Source organism: Gasterosteus aculeatus, chromosome 3 (genome assembly GCF_964276395.1).
Source record: "Gasterosteus aculeatus chromosome 3, fGasAcu3.hap1.1, whole genome shotgun sequence".
Taxonomy (NCBI): Eukaryota; Metazoa; Chordata; class Actinopteri; order Perciformes; family Gasterosteidae; genus Gasterosteus; species Gasterosteus aculeatus.
Window position 1 is genome coordinate 16,647,494 of NC_135690.1, and position 17,545 is coordinate 16,665,038.

General features: G+C 44.8%; 1 protein-coding gene across 1 annotated transcript; it reads right to left on the reverse strand.

The window, feature by feature from the left end:
- Positions 1-4,165: 4,165 nt before the first annotated feature.
- Positions 4,166-15,736, reverse strand: jcadb (junctional cadherin 5 associated b). Its single transcript, XM_040169611.2, has 4 exons — positions 15,574-15,736; positions 10,881-11,320; positions 5,186-9,072; positions 4,166-4,344 (listed from the first exon to the last, which is right to left on the reverse strand). The coding sequence occupies exons 2-4, from the start codon at positions 11,204-11,206 to the stop codon at positions 4,310-4,312; spliced, it is 4,248 nt and encodes a 1,415-aa protein (XP_040025545.2). The 5' UTR covers positions 11,207-11,320; positions 15,574-15,736; the 3' UTR covers positions 4,166-4,309.
- Between the last annotated feature and the right edge of the window lie 1,809 nt (positions 15,737-17,545).

Genomic DNA, 17,545 nt, shown 5'->3' on the forward strand with positions numbered 1-17,545 from the left:
AATGTTACAACAATAACTTAATAAGGTTAACATGATTCTCTTGCGGGTGTCATGGTTACTGATAGAAGAAGGCAAACGGTAGCATGGAAGTGGAACTGATTGAATTGGACCATTGAGGTTGTGTCCTGTTAGTTATTCAATATGTTAAATGGTGAATATGTTAAAATCCCTTACCTGAGGAAGATGGTCATCGACGGCCATGTTGACCCAACGGTTAAAAACGGCTAGCTAACGTCAACAATACTAACCTACTTTTAATGGATAACCAGGAGCTCCAGATTCTAAGAAACCCGTCTTTGGTTTGTGGTCAGCAACAATGGTAAGAAAACAATATATCACAAGTAAATATATTGTTTTAAATTACCTCCTATTTGAGAATTAGCGTTAGCCTAAAACGTTAGCTAACGTTAGTTAGCTAGCTTAGCTTGGGATGTAGCATTACGTCAGCAGTTAACGTTAAATGAATTAGCTTGCGTTAGCTAACGGTAGCTACTAACGTTATGGCTACTACACGAAACACAAGTAATAGTTCAAAAAAAAGTGCAACTATACTATAAGTTCTTGAGGTCAGTTCGTTGAGCCAGTATACTGGCAGCACCAGTTTAAAGTGGTATTAAAGCTAGCGTGTCATAAATAAAAGTGTTTTCTTTGAATGAAATTGTTTTTGAGCTGATGTCATGTATTAACATTGGCTATAGGAAATATTCTTTAAATATAGTTAATTAACTTTATATTAGTATTCACAGGAACCATTGATAACGTCACCAATGTTAAATTCATGTCACTGTGGAAGTAACGTTTGTGTTTGCATACATTTTACTCATTTATTTATGTTGGTAATGCATATGATAGTACTTTATATAGAATGATTATAATGTGTTGTTGATAGGTGTTTTAATAGCCTTGTTAACATCACAAACGATATATTAGCTGTGATAATAATAGTCATAGTTACGTTTAGCTAATTATTTATATTTAGCTATATATTGACTGTATTTTGTATTGTGTTTTCTGGCTAACTAATCTTTTTCAATCCACAACTGTGTTCTTAAACCTAACCCATGGCTAATTGGAGGTTATATATAGTAAAACAATGTATACATATTTAAAAGTTCATTATTTTCTAAATATTTTACAAAGAACAGTATTTCCACCGTAACTTTAAAAGGAGCATGAAACAAATCCAGTAGATGTCCTGTTGGTAATTTATCACAAACACAACTTTCATGCAAAGAGTTTATTTATGAATCAGACTGCAGTATCATACAACAGTAGCACAATCATATGACTATGGATTATGCTCATATTTATAGATACAAAGATAAAGGCATGTCTTAAAGGAAAAAAAATGAATGAGTTTTTTATATACTCTAAAAATAGCTTTTAAATACTTGGCATAGTTTTATAAATTAAATTATGAAACATAATGTTTGCCCACTCAATTTACTATTGGAGTACCAAATGCAAATATACTTTATGAAAAACATTTTTTTCCTCCTCTTTCTTGCATTACATGCAAGGAAGAAAAAAAATGTCAGTGAGTACAAAAAAGCACTTAAATCTCATATGAAAATAGAAAATATTACAAGTGTGCATAATTACTTCATGTTGCACATAACCTGCAGTACAAAAAGTCAAATGACACTATGTTCAAGTGTATCTGACATGCCAATTATTTGGGGGGCGTATGTACTGAAATAGCTTTTCAAATGTCGTCGGGGGCAGTTTACACACAAGACCAAGGCTGAGCCTTTCAGTCTGCAAAATGAATTGAAAATGAGATGATTCAGTAATTATGGCCTTGCCAGCTTGTCCTCCCAGTGATGCTGACTGTGTAGTTGTCTTGAAACACTGGAGCTCATCCTGTACTTTTTGAAATTATGCTTTTTGTATTATTTGAAGTTCACAGTTTTGATTCAATGTTCCCTACAGATTTACGACATGAAGAGCAGAAACTATCCACAATGCTACTGTACCACTCCAGCCAGAGGGATGGCAGAGCAGTAAGTTGTTTGAAAAAACCGAAGGTATGAAACAGTGCTTAGCAGGTTAATATTTGGCATTGCCTGGATTATAATGTAATGCACACATAATAAGGCGACATGATTATTCCAAATTTACAAGAAATGTTTGAAATACAAGACAAAGTTCTGAGTTGATAAAATGCTACAACTGTAAAATGCTACATAACAATTATGTGATACTTGGTAAGTGATTAAACAGTGGTGGTTTACTACAAATCGGTTGATACATTAAACCAATGCAGTGCTGCTGTTATGGAGAAAACCACTTAACTGCAGACTTTTTCCATCCACAGGATTGTTTTTTCATTAATTAAGTTTTGAGTGATTATTCAAAATGTATTAAAAACCCTTGAATTTTCCAAAAGGAAATCTGTTTTAGTAGTTGTTTTTTTGGCAAATTTGTGGTTTTTAGCCAAAAATAGCATACTGCATTGAATCCTTTAGTGCAATAAGTGTTAGGAACGGCAGAACATTTTACACAAAATGAACACACTGTGGAATGACAGAAACCAAGAAAGAAAGTAGGAGGTAAGCAGGAGGAGGGAAAGGAAGGTGGGGAAGGAAGGAAAAGAAAAAACATTTCCCAATTTTATTTCTAAGAATGTTTTCGAGGAACTAACAACATAACAATACATGATTTGAATTGGAAGACATACAAAGACAAAAATAAGACACCGGTCATGTCTGACCACCAACATAGGAATTACAGCTGAGATGGATTGATGTATCGAATATCACAAAGACTGTCCAACATTGACTCTGTTAGCGTATGAAAAAGCACTATCAAATAGGAAATCATGGCACAATCAAAAATTTTCCACCACATCAACACTGGCGATGATGAACCCTGTCGCCCACTGAAACCGAACCGTGTGATGAAGGCACACCACAGCGCCACCCCTCTTTATATCACTTAGATTTAAAGCACTAGAAAATTATGTCTACTCTCAGTACGATTCTATACGGACATATGATACTTTCAGCTTGAAGTGTGGAGAAATAAAATGTCATGGCTAAATACAAAATATCTCTGAAAATATTTAAAATATACTTTATTTTGTACATTATGCAAACGGACTAACAATTTGATGATAAAAAAAATAAATCTTCCGTGAAATGGCGTCTTTTTGCGATACAGATGTGTGAACATAGATATATATCATGAAGTAAGCGCCCATATACCCTGACACGATTCCATATCCCTGTAATATGATTTGAATGACACGTACACATTAAAACTTCTGACAATGGTTCCTACAGGTAGCTCAACTACACCACCGAGCTGTTTGTACAACAATATTGCTCTACCTATCTTTTTTTGTTCTTAATCCCTATATCCATCTTTTAAATTTACCAAATTTGCCAACCGCCACTTGGACTCAATCCGTGCCTTTATTGCTTCCTGAAATTACATGGAAATGGGAGCTATACATCGGATTGATCAGAGGACTAACACACATCTGGTGAAAGAAGGCAGCTCTCCCTCTCCAGCGTAGAACCAAGGTAACGTATAATAGGTTACTAGTCTACCACGCCATGTGGTGTAGTCACTCTTCATTGAAGAGCGCTATGGGTTTGTGGTTGCAGTGTGTAAAAAAGCAATGAGAAAGGGCACAATGTTGTTCAAATTTTACAAAAGAAAGGCTGATTGATCTGAAAATCAAAACAGTTCTTGAGCCAGAGACAGTGATGCCCAGTTCTAAAACAGGTGTCGCCTCACCACGACAATCAGATACGCAGTTTATTTTGGTGTAGTTTAAATGCAACAACAGGTTTGTGACGATAACCCTTCTAAGTCTACGTTAGGTTAAACATAAACGCTTACATTCATATCCTTAACAGCTCGCCCGTAAACAAATAGATTTGTTTATTTTAGAAGTTCTAAGTATGCACGACAGAATTGCATAATGTCTGCCAATGAAAAAAGCATAGGGAGGGTAGAATAGAAAGGACAAGCCGCTACAAGAAGACTTAACTAGTAAAAACCCTACAGGAGGATGGGCTTGGGGATGGAGGACGGAGGGGGTTGTGGGAGGTGAGATTGGGAAGGCCGGGGAGGGATATTGAAGTGGAAGTTGCCCCACAAGTTAAAGGGGCACCTCCCTTTGGCAGTGGAACAGCACTCTAAGTAGTCAACGCAGCGCCGAGGGTGAGGGTGTTCACAATGCTCTTGTCGGACAAGAAGGCCATTTTAGTGTCAAGATGAGATGAAGGCATTCTAGTAGGCAGCCAGGTCACAGTGTTGGAGCTAAAAACCTCAGATGGAGATGTTGGACGCAGTCTTTCTACGCTGTCTCCACTCGGCTGGGATCATGGGGTTCTGGGGTGTGAAGAAAAAAGACATTCATTCACAGAAGGTGTATTTATAAACATCCATCCATTATATCATTGAACAAAGTGATCTATCTTACCAAGGTAAACTAAAGTGTGATTTGCAATTATTTTGTTTACTTCAGTGACATCATCGATAAAAGATCTTTGGGCACCGACACCATCTTGTGGAGATGTCTTTAACAGCAAGGCCCATAAACAGTCTTCTAAATTTTAATAACTTGCAGCCTTATAATATAAAAAATGTACTTTTGTGCTCCCTAACTTACAAGCAAACGTTGTTCTAAATTTGTGTTTTCATGATTGTTGAGGAAAAATGTCAATAGTCGTAACATCAATACTGAATAGATCATGTTTTCCTCAGCAAGCTTAACACGATTTGAGTCTCTTGTGTCTCTTTTACATACATACAACCTTAAGCACACATTTAGACAAAATGCACCCAGTAGCATTCAATGACAGTTTCTCTAAAGCCATATACTTATCATTTCCTATCAATACCTAGTTTTAATGACACATTTCTCAGTATTTAAACATTCACACATGGTTTAGTCTGCAGTCGTCCTGAAGCATGAATCATAAACCTGTGGATGGGGACGGTGTATTGAATACTTCAATAACTTTCATTGGTATTCTTTCCTTTTCTTTGTTGCCTCGATAGTCTATTGAATCCGTGTGGACCAAGAACCACAAGGCAAATACACATCCTTTTTTTTTAGGTTATCCTTGATAATAAAGAATGTGGGTATATTTGTAAAGCTGTGCAGATAGTCATACATGTGGCTAATTCATTTTTTCAAGTTTAATTTCCTCTAATGTTCTTATCTTACCTGAGAGAGATGAATTCTCCTCGTCTTGCAACACTGTCTTCTGGGAGATCTGCCGTGAATGGGTGACCTCCCAATCTTGATCGTTCTCCTTGTCTCCCTGAGGAGCGGGGTGAGGCTTCTCCTCTTGTTCGTCCTTGCCCTCCCCCTCCCCCTCCGCCTCACCCTCCCCAGAGTCGGTACTCCTGATGCTGAGGCGCCTCACGCGATACATGATGTCCACCTCCCTCATCCGGTCCAGGCGCTCCACTGCCACGCGACCCGGGGAAATGGCCAGCTTGGTCTGCAAAGCCTCCATTCGCTGGGCGGGGCCCTTGCTCCTCCTCTCCCCCTCTAAACTAAGAGACAGCCTCCGGTCTAGGTTTGGGGGAACTGAAAGTGGCAGTCTGTCTGGCGGAAACTCCGGTAGACCCGGGTGGTCTCGCCCCAGATGAGCCCACGGGCCGAGTCGATGCTCTGGAGCAGCAAATGGCTTCTTCTCTTGCTCCTGCTTGTCATCAGGCATCGAACCATCTAGTCCCTCACACTCACTTCTCACTTCAGCTGCCTGTTTGGGTGCGACGCCCGCAGCTGTTTTTCCTGTAATGGCTTCCTTCTCTCCTAACTCTCCTTCCTTAGTTGCTGTCTCACCGGCACTCTGTTCCGCTGTGACTTGGGGGTCTGCTGGCGCATCAATTGCTGTTGTGGACGGGCTCTCCTCCGTGGCTCCATTTGGAGGGATGCTCCCAGCGGGAGTAACTGCGTTTTCTGCCTGAGCATTGTCCGTTTTCTCACCCACTCCCACAATTTCCAGTGTCATTGAATGCTGCTCCCGTATCTCAGCACACTGCCCAGACCCTGACCGATTCAAACTTGAGTCTTTCAGCTCCTCTGCTTCTGTATCTCCTGCCGGACTTTCCAAAGCAGCACGTCGCGGTGGACTGCCGTTTTGATTGGTCGAGCTATCTGAGCTGTTCTCCTCGTGAAGTGGAGGCAATGGGCCCTGTCTCATCTGATTCTCCAGCTCTCTTTTACAAATAGGGCAATCCTCCTCTGATTCGGCGCTGAGATCTTGAGGCGTCCCGGTGTCATTAGATCTAATATGGCCTGCGGCCGCATTGCTGCCGTCCGCCGGGTCTCTGGGGTGACGCAAAGTCTGGCATATGTCCTCATAATCGGGAGGACTGGTGAGCGTAGAGGCGTCCTGCATGGGCTGCCTATCTGCCCACGGCACCTCAGCTGCTGCGGTGCTGGTTGTCGGACTGAAGTCGCAAAGTGGTGTCTCAATAGGCTCATCTGGCAGGTCCAGTTTCACTGTCCTGCCGTCGTTGCTCCGTCTGCGCGAAAGATGCGTTAGAACCCTGTATTCTCTGAAACCTGTCTCCCGAGGTGGGACGGGAAGCTCCTCCCTAAGTTGCTTGCTGAAGGTCACAGACTTTGTTGCGGGCCTGGAGAAGGCGCTCTTGACTTCCCTGTATTCTGGGTCAACAGACCAGCTGACTGCACTGCGCCTAAGGCTGCTGGGTTTGTTGAGAGGTTCTGATGTCAATCGGATTTTGATACGCTCAGGGATTTGAACAGAACCGTTTGGGACTTTATTGCTGGCAGTGCCTAGCTCCAAGATGTCTTTGTAGGCCTCGTTGAGGTCCTCTATGCACTTGTCAACACTGGGCTGTTTGCTGCTCTGCTCCTGCTGCTGCTGCTCTTGATCCTGTACCTCTTTTTTGATGGTCTCCAGCTCTTTGACAGCATCCCATGGGCGCTGGCTGGCTGGTCTCAGCAGTAACTGCTCAAATGGCTCCTGCCCACCACTTGCTGCTGGTTTGGTCTCCTCCACATTTCCTGAGGGTGGTACTGCTGGCTGCTGAGCTGTGCTCTTGTTCAGCTGGTTGGAGAAGGTGGCGGTTAGGGAGAAGGCGCTGTTGCTTGACAGTTTCAGGCTCTTCACTCCCTTTATAGGAAAGCTGAAGCCTGTGCCCACTACACCGCTGCTTTCAGGAGGGATTTCAGTACCAGGAGGGACAGGGTCTTGTTGTGCTTCCTTGTTTTCAGAGTCAGGTTTTTGGACCTCTGGGCTAGTTTGTGTCTCCTGGTCTCTATACTGGTTTGCAGGCCACGTTCCCGACAGTTTCATCTCCTTGTAATGGTTTATTTTAGGGGGTCTACAGGGTACTTTTTTAAACATTTTGCTGCTCGCTCGACTACTTGTTTTGCTGCTTGCTATGCTACCAGTAAGTGCTTGCAACTCAGCTTCAGCTGAAGATGTGCTTTGGAGACTTTGGTTTGTTAAATGGCCAGTTTTGTTGTCACTTGGACTGTCCGCTGGGTCTGGTGACTTCTCATTGTTGTTATTCTGATCCCGGATTGTTCCAGTGGTAACTGGAGTAACAGGTACAGACACCAAACAAAAAATTGTTTCGCTAAGTCTCTTTTTCAGATTCTTGGATTTGTCTTTCTCTGGTGGTTCAGACAGTTCCACCTTTTTTACTTCAGTCACAGTTTCAGAGACACCCTGGTCGGCCGGCTTGCATGGGGGAGGTGGGGGTTTACCCAGAATAGACGAAGGAAAAAATTGACTGCGGTTTTGTTCAGGCCCTACGCTTTCACTTTTTTTGTTTAATCCCCTGTTGCACCATCGATTACTGCTGTCGTTCTCAGTGAGAGCTGTTTTGCGGGTGTCGATATTGAGAGCTGACCCCTGTTGGGGAGGAAAGGCACTATCATGTGTAGATTGTCCTAATATCTTAGCGGGCAGAACGTCTTTGTTGACGTTACGGATCTTGTCAGTGTCAGTGAGAGAATTTCCGCAAGGCCCTCCTGAGATTTGCTTCACTCTTGGGTCTTCGGAGGGTAATGGACGGGCATGGCCTGGTTGTTCTTCGTGTCCAGAATGTAGCAGTTTTCTATAGGAAGCAGCGCGGGCTCCGTAATGTTCCAGCCACGAACCTGCCTGTCTGTAAAACCACCTTCCAGGATCTGAGTGGGGCATCTGCAGAGATTCCGCCCTCCATCTTAGGTTTGCCATTTCATTGCGGTTCATCGAAACTGCTCTCGGGGGTGGGCCTCTTCTATAAGATGGGGGTGGGATGTAGCCCGGGGGCTCCATTCCAGTGAGGGAGTGTTGTGCGAAATAGTCTTGTCTCAGCTCCCCACCCCTTGGATAGTAGATAGGCCTTTCTTTTTGTTTGGCACCCTGCTCTATAGCGAGCATTTCTGCGCTACCCCTAGTCTGCTGGTGAATCTCATAAGACGGAGGCTTTAAAGGCCTGCTGAACCTGGGCTTTGGTAAAAGTGCAACATGGCTGCTTGGCCCTGCATTCCTACCCCACCGGTCCCTGACAACAGCACCGCTATAGATATACCTACTATAGGGTCCAGAGAAGACAGTGCTGCTTATCCTCTGTCTATCAGGAAGGCTCGGCCTGGAGGGAATAAGCTCCCTGCTGGCAGTTCCATCGGGTGACAAAACTCTGGGGAGAGACTGAGACTTTGCCTTAGTTCTTGGGTGAAAAAAACCCTCAGGTGTCCTCAGACGGTACTGGTCCTGAGCCCACCTGTCCCCGTCCCCATCGGACAGCTGCCTTCCCAGGCCCACAGCAGGCCTCCACTCCTCTGTACCGAGGCTCTGGCACTTCCTCTCTCCAGTCACCCTTAGCTGACCAGGGGCTGCATCCAGGTCCCTTAGCCAGGAAATGTCTTCCCATAGTTGCTGCGCTTGCCTCTCTGCTCTGTGTTCCTCTGCTGCGATCAGGGCCTGTGGCCTCCATGCGCCAGCCGAGGCCCTCAGCTCCCTGCCATCAGCATAGTCCAGGAGGATACTAAAGTCCTGACCTCGCCTCCGCCAGTAGGAAATATCCCTCTCGTCGTGGCTCAGCGACTCTGAATAAGTCAAACTAGGAACATCGTAGAACCTGCAAGGACAGAAAAGTTTGGCGTGAATGAGAGATTGAAAGTGTCACAGAATGAGAGTGAGGTGTGAAGACACGAGCTAAACAGATGTGAGTTGAGTGACAAACAATAGAATAGGGTCTGAAAGGCAATATTCTCCTTAAGATTGACAGTTTTCTGGTTTATACACCAAAAAAAACAAAAAAACACCAAAAAGTTTCCCGAAAAAAAATCTTTCTTTTATCTCACTTTCTTTGATGATATATTTTTTCGACTCAATAATGATGTCTATGTCAGGCATGTATTGTGGCTTTGGCAGGGTTGACTCTCCAATGCAACTTAGTCGAGGAGAGCCAGCAAATATGAGACAGAAGTGCTTAAGTCAGCAGCTCCCAAGTTCCTCGAAGAAGCCATGGAATTTTGATTCTACTGCAATATGATCTGCATATTAATTGTGCTGACCTTATCTTGTAAACTGGTCATCTGGACAGCGAATTTGTCTTGTAAAGAAAGTTTTTCCCCCTCCGATTAACTGATTCTAATATAACATTTCTGGCATTGTGCTTCCCTGTCTCAATGAATCATAATAAAAGAGAAAAATCTGAAGAGAAAGGTCCTTTTGACATTGTGTGGGACGAGGGCTTTTGCCAGGCTCAAAACAGCGGTTCCACCGCCTGGAGACAGTTTTAGTTGTGGCTCCCAAATGCACCTCTTGGGTGCTGCATATGGCTGTAATGCATATTGCTCTGACAACACAATCATTTTAGAAATAATCTCAGCAGATTGAGTCTACAAAAACAGAGCTTCCCTTTTTTTCAGATTTATTATTTCTTTTTCACGTGGTTGTGTTTTCTTTGTGTAGTAGAACGGATATCCATTAAAAGGTCATCAGTCACATCCAACCGTGTTTTAAGCCCCCCTAGTGACGGACACTTGGAATGAGAGAGTCGAAAGTCAAACGTAACCATCAGGTCTTTCAAAAAATAATAATAAATGATTAATTATATTTTCTCAAGCTAGTTAATACTTATGCGACAACCACATAATGTGGTAATTATTTGCAATTACATAAGACAAAAATGATGGAAATCTAGCCGTAAAAATTTTAATTAATGCATTTTCCACTTTAAGTTAGCAAAATATCAAGTTAATAAAAATAACTAAAAATGTATTACAATAACCCTTTTTAAGAGCGCGGACTCATATCTGCACACTGCTCCAACTCACTGCGTTAGTCACTACACTCATTCATTTAGGCGGCAAAGTCAACGGATCATCGTCAGCAGCATATGCTACTGTATGGCTGAGGGGGGCCGCGCTGTGCACACTTGCCCAGCAACATGCTTACATCACAGAGCACGTGCTCGGCGGGATTCAGTGTGCCAGTGTTTATAGTGGAGTGATTACGCGCCAGTCCTGAGGCATGTTCAGTGCTCCTCAGTTTGCTCGCTGTCTAGTGCTGCTGTTTACATCTGCCTGTCTGGCTGTGGAGACGATACCGGTGCTCGGGTTGGGATCCGCAGAGACTCGAGCCCCCCCCACCTCCCTCCCCCGGCGAGCAGGCATGTAAACACCTCAAACCAATGCGAAGGCACTTTTCATACTTCCATACTTCCTCATATGCCGGCATAAGATGTGTCAGTGGTGCTGCTGCAGCCATAGTGTTCTGCAGCTCTGGAAGGAGGGGAAGAGGAAGAGAGAAAAAACCTGCGCAGTGCAGACTCAGTTTGCATGCAATACCGAAGGGCCCCAGTGAGAAAAGGGTGGGAGAAGGTAAAGGGTGCGGGGGATCGCAAAAGAGAGGGGCAATACAAACAATAAAACCACTCACCCACTATCTGTGGCCAGAGAATCGCCCAAGGGCTGAGCGTCACCTAGGATACCGATGCCGAGCTCCTTCCTCCTCAGGATCCTTTCCCCGCCCTCGATGTCCGCGGCGGGGTAGCCCTTCACCAGTGCCTGCCTGCTGCCGTAGAGGCCCGTGATAGACGCCCCGCGGTCGGCCTCATACCCGTTCAGCGTCCCTCGGCCAGCCCTGTTGTCCACGAGGTCGCGCTGGCAGTCAGCGGGGCGCTTGTCATAAGGCGCGGCAGACGGGGGGCCGCTCCTGGGCAACTTATATCCGTGAGAAATGAGGAGGTCCTCCACGCTGTACATGGTGGCGTCTGTCTCTCTCTCTCACTTCTGGGCGGGAGGGCAAACGCGGGTGTGTTCCTTATGTGCAGAGCCGCTGGTGCAAGCTGGAGCACGGTTGCTCAGCAGAGGCCATCACTGAGGGAAGGACAGGGGAGCGAAGAGGGAACACGTGAACAGATCATTGCTGCATGCACCTCTCGTCGACGGACGTGCCGTTTTCAACACGCAAGCATACGTCAGAAGATGCAGCAGTTTGTGTCGCACCTCCAGATGTGTTAGGGCGTTTGCCAGCGTGGGGAATGTTGTCCTAAATTAAACATGAACATTTGCTAAACATGGTACAGCCATTTGTGCAGACATTATGTACGTCTTCCGTTATAAAAGTCAACGCCGCAGAATTGAAGGCACCCTATGTTTTAGTGCACTTTACTTTCCTGAGCGTGGCTTTAGTTCCTAATCCAGCCTCGCCCTTCTTTCTTCCCAAAGACACATTTTAGGTCATCTTTCTCAACTGTTCAAACCCATCGCTTGTTCCCATCTATTAAACCTCTCTGAACAACGATTTCTCCCCCCTTTATCTCAGATAATGTTCAGTCAGAGATCTGATTTAACCTTGATAGAAGCGGGTTTTCAGAGTAACATTAGTCATCAGTAATTAGACTAGTAATTAATCAGTTATTGTTCCCCTGACAGCTGCACCAATCAACGTCTGCCGCCAATAATCCCAAAACTTCCCCAACATTAAGTAAAGAGAACCATGTCTGATCTCCTCCAGCACATTTTGCATATATTCTTGGACAGAAATGACTGCAGAGGACATATACTGGCCTTTTATTTCTGTGCTGTATCGCCATACATAGTCGTAATGGTATCAGGAAAAAATATGGTACATTTAATAGTATTGATTCAGCTCCTGATTTATAACATACGGACTTTGCAGAAAGTAAAGTCAAGTTGAAATGATAACAAAATATAACATTAATTCACTATTTAATTTACCTTTATTACATTGGATGTATCTGTGACTAAAGTAAACGTAAATCTAAGTCTGAATCTAATTGCCAACACTGTTTTAATAATATGATATAAGTTTTCATCACTGATTAATCTCACGATTAGTGACAGTTATCTGATTATGTGTCTGGTCTGTGAAGCCTGTAGCAATAGTTTAAAAATGCCCGTCACATTTCCCTCCCAAAGGCCAGGAGAATGTCATCAAATTGCTCGTTTGGTTCAACCAACTTTCCAAAAAACAAAAAAATTCAGTTAACAATCACAGATGGCAGAGAAAAGAAACGGAATGGAGAAAACTTTTTCCTCAAATCAAAAACAATTTGATTCATTTTCTATCTTCCTACTCAATTCCCGTTTTAAACGCACAAGTAGTTGAAACAAAAGCAGTTTAATGACGTGAGGAGTCTCCTGTTTGAGAACACAGACCCCCCCCCCCCTGTGTGTCATATTAATGAGTGGCTATAACAGTCCGTCCCGCCTGCAGATGACAGCGGATGGTTTATGACTAACAGAATCAACAGGAAGACGCTGATCACAGGCTTTGCCAGCGTCAGCATTTAGGCTAATAATTTGAAAAGTGGCCCGCTATTCATTTCTATTCTGTCGGTGTGATTTAAAGGGCAGCGTTGAATCAAAGATGCGAGTGGTAAAAGAAACTTACAAATACCTGCAATACTCCATCTGTTACCCTGCAATCAGATCATACACCAGGTTGGGGATCATGTAAAAGACCCAATCACTACCTAATAGTACTAAAGACCAGGAAGTTCATCAGCCGAGGGCTTCTGGTTCTGGTTTCAAGTTTGTTTACGAGGAGCAACAAGTGGGATCTCAAAAACTAACTTTTACATTTAAACAAGCTAATATGAGACTTGCTTCTGTCCCCATTCATGCACATTTCATAATTAATGAATGGATAACACAATGTAGAAAGATGACATTCACTCAAAATATTTGTAATGTAAACCCAAAATGTATTAAATTGAAAAAGATATATATATATATAGAAAACCTTTCAAATGAAGGTATTACATTAAACCTAACATACTACTAGAAATAGTACTAAAAATAATAGGTTAACAGTAACTGGACGAGCGCTGCAACTATCTCTTAACTTCCAAATCTATTCATTGGCCAATAATTGTCACAATGTCACTGTTTGGTATAAATGTAATCAGACGGAGCTGAAGGTGACATCCCTATGCGGCTTGTTTTGTTGCCGCCTCCCAAAACAGAGCCATATTTCATTTAATAACATATATAACAAAGATACAGGCAAACAGTAATGAGAAGCTGAAACCAACCAATATTTTGCACTAAAATGAATTGACAAACAAAACAGCCGCTGATTCGTTTTCTATTTGTTGCTGCTCACAAACTGATTGTTTGAAAAGATAAGAGTAAAGCAAGAAATGCTCCATTTACAACAATGACGAAAAAAACAGTATACAAAAGGACCAATTTGTTCAAATAACTCGGTAAAAAGATTCCCTTCTTTTCTCTTGACCTCAAGGTGACCTTAACATTTCTCACTCCATAACTTTACCCACTTTGCAGTGGGGAGCTGGTTTCCCACCGGACGACTCGCTGCAACACTTTGGGTTCAGCCTGGAGGTCATTGATGCGTTCCACGTGTACAACGGCTCAACAGAGAACCTCCGTCCAATTGACCCCCCCCACACACACCATCCAGGCACACGTGGAAATAGATTAGCCAGTTAATAAATGCCCAGGTAACATGAATACAGCATTGGGGAAAACAGCACACTAAACTGGGGGCTCTTGAGGTCTAAGTCCTCCAACTATTCCCGTCTCTTGAGTGGACCGAACAGGCGAATGCAGCAAAAATCAACCCGAGGGCTTCTTGAAATAGCCAAATCCGAGATGGTCAACACCAGTACGGAAAAGTGGCTTCCTCTTAAACGCAGAGTTTGATCGTAGAGAACCAGCGCAAAGCCACACACGCACACACACACACACAGACACACACGGTGCCCCTCTTTGACAAGGTCACAGCTTCAAATGATTGCAGTGGAAAATGTAGCACATGAGCCCCTTTTTTTCTCCTCCTTTTTTTTTGCATAGCAACAACAAAAGTAGCATTAATAATTACTACGCAGATTCTCACACGCACGTGATTGATCCGCTGAGAGACGGGATGGTTTAGTGCACGTGAGGACAACTAACAGGGAGGTCAGCTGCTGTAAAAGTTGCTATCGAGGTCATTCATCGGCCGATAATGCTCCCTTTTTTTTTATAACTTTCCAGTTGCTGCCCTCGGAAAGAAACAACAACTTCACCTCTGCAAGTCGGATCATGAATTTATTTTAAACTTTCAGAGGTTTAGTTTAATTGAACACCCCCCCCCCCCCCTCCTCCCTCCCCACCCAATGTGCAGCCAGGCCTCGCTGCTGCATGCACAGGTAGTGGCCACTGTACCACATCAGCACTAGCAGAGGCAGCACCACCCTAACTGCCAAGGGAGTGTACCTACATCCTACCTAGTGACAGGGGGAGCAGAGCTCTCCATCCACACCGACCAGACCAAAAGCTGCAGCTGCAGCCCATTTACAGCAAGACTTTGTGCATCAGTTCATACTTGCTGTATGAATGAATGATGATGTGAAACAGATCCGTCGTATCATAACACACAGCTATCAATAATGCATCACGGTCTGTAGCGCTATATCTGCCCGTGCATGCATGCATACAGTGCGACCTATACCACAGGCTATAGCCGACCGCAGTGTGATATGGCTCAGCCTACGGAAAATTGACTGCTGTGAAATTATTCTTTTTTTTTTCTTCTCCAGATCGGCTCCCAATACCTGCTTCGCCCAATACCGCAAGTCCACGCGCCTACCAGTAAAAAAAAAAAACCTCTACCTGCACGCGCTGCAACTTGAGCCCACAGTCAGCTGCGGTCATGTTTTGACCAAAGCCAAATTCATAACCGCGTTGCAAAGAAAAAAAAAACGGAACCCCCCCCCCCGCCGCCGCCGCCCCCCAAGAAATGCACGCAGCGCAGCAGCGGCGGATCTGTCGAAGGGCGAACGTTTTTAGGTGTGTGCGCGCGTGTGCAAGTTGACGCGCGGTTAACGAGGAGGTGCGTTTTTGGGGGGGTTGTTGGTTTTTTTTTTTTTTTTTTTCCACGCAGATTGCGTCTTCACTGTGAGTGTTTACCCGCTGCCCCTGCGCTGCGTGAGCCGCACGGGAAATTCTAATTTAAAAAAAAAGAAAAGAAAAAAGAAAGGTACTCAGCGACCCCTCCCTAGAAAGGCGCCGGGGTGTGCAGAGCGGGGGGACATGCGGCGGGGTGCCGTAGCATCGCATGCACATATCGGAATAAGGGCGTATGGCAGAGAGACGCATACCTGGGAAGATGCTTGGCGCGGCCGTCGCAGTTCCCCCTGCGCTCAGCGTTCCCTGCTGAGACTGAGCCGTGCACGGAGGCTGAGCCGAGCATGCCTATTGGTAGGCGGAGACGCGCTGGTTGCTGGCTGCCTGCGCTCCTCGCTACAGCTGAGGTGGGGTGGGCTCCCTCACATGCATGCGGCTTGCAGAGAGGGATGTCAGAATGGTTTCTTCCAAACTGTTTCTCCTAACTTCGCTTTTTTTTTTTCATAGCAACAGTCTTTCCCCCCCCCCCCCCAACCGATTCCTTTATTTTCATTCAATGTGGCATATTGACTGGAATGATAACCGTGCCGGCGGTGCGGAGCAGCGAGGTGTGCTCATCTTGATCGGTGCGGGAAAACCTGGGAGGAACGCACCTGTGTTTCTGCTGGCTCCCACTTTTCCTTTTTTTTTTTTGCTGCAGCTGATTGTTCCAATGAAGAACTCCCCTCCCTCCCCCAGGGACGGGTGTCTACATCGACACCCATGCGTCTCTTTTCCCATCCTCTTGAACTTTTTGAACATGCGGTGTGGCAGCGGACAGCGCCGCGCCCTTGGTGATGTTGATGACTCGTCACTGTGCCCCCCCCCCTCCTCCCCATCCAACGCCAAGGCAGCTTGGCTAATTAAATGTGCCGGACTCGGGCCTTCCCGTGCCAACTGTGACATGCTGCACTATGAGGGATCCCTCGTTCGGAGGAGTGAGGGGGCCACAGGTCCCAGACGTCCGCCTACGGGTGACCCAGTGCTACAGTCTGGTCACTTTGAGTAATACCTGCTGAACACAGACGCATCCCTATGGCAACGTAGCTCGTTTGGACCTTATAGCCCTTAAGTGCTGCTTTTTGAGTTCGACCGCTTGAAGCAAGAGGGTCAATATGTGTGGAATAAAGACACTGAATTATTGATCAGCAGTTTTTTTGGTGCTAATGTTGCCGTCTTGAAGCCGTGGCGTTCACTTTTTGATGACGCGTCTATTTGGGGCATCTCTGGTTTTCATGTGGATCACCTTGACGTGACCGTGGGTGGAGAAGCACTCGGAAAGAGTCTGTTCTTCGTATCTTGACTGCCGAGGCCGTACGAAGTAGAACCGCTCCGTCCGGGCGAAGCCGTAGCCGTGTGGCCTTTTAGCCGCGTGGCCTTTTAGCCGTGTAGCTGTGTCGCCTGCTGCATATTGCACTGGGTGGTCGAACACCTACATCGGTTCGGCTCTTCCACAGACGTGTGGAAGTGTGGGGCCTCTTCTAGGATGGGTGGGAGTCTTTGAGTATTGTTTTTAAAATGATTGCTGCTTCGATGCGATCTGTTACCAGGAGGTGAACTTGAGGCTGAAGTCATTGCACACACAGGAGATGAACTTTTGTAACCGCAAAAATCATTTGCAATCGGTTTAAATGCAGCTGCGAGGGTTATTAACTACACCTGGCAATTAAACCTGCTTGGTAATTACATATGAGGAACTGAGAGGCCTGAATTGTTTGATATTTGATCTCCTCGTTCCTCGTTGTTCTCATCGACCCCCCCGGTCCTCTAACCCCGGCCTTTCCTCCGTCTCAGCACCAACGGAAAAACAAAAGGCGATCGCGTCTTTTTTGTTTGAGCGCCAAACCTCTTTTTTAGTTTATTTCCCCAATCTGCCAGATTTGCTCTCTTCTTTTGTATCAATTGTATGTATTATATATTTTGGTCTCACGTTTATGTTCTAATTTACTCCTACTTAACTCATTTGTATTTTTTGTTTAACTGTGTGTTCTAAAAAGGTGCTGTAGTCCCTTTTCCTCACCTTCGTTACCAAAGATCTGCGTGTCCATGTTGGCGACCAGCCATCCAGACGAGTCAGTGAGCTTCAAACATTTGGTTGAAACTGTGAATCAAAATGTCTGGTTGTTGCAACGTCGGATTCAAGTTCCACACATTTCAAACTGGATCACAACCCTTTCAGAGCAACAG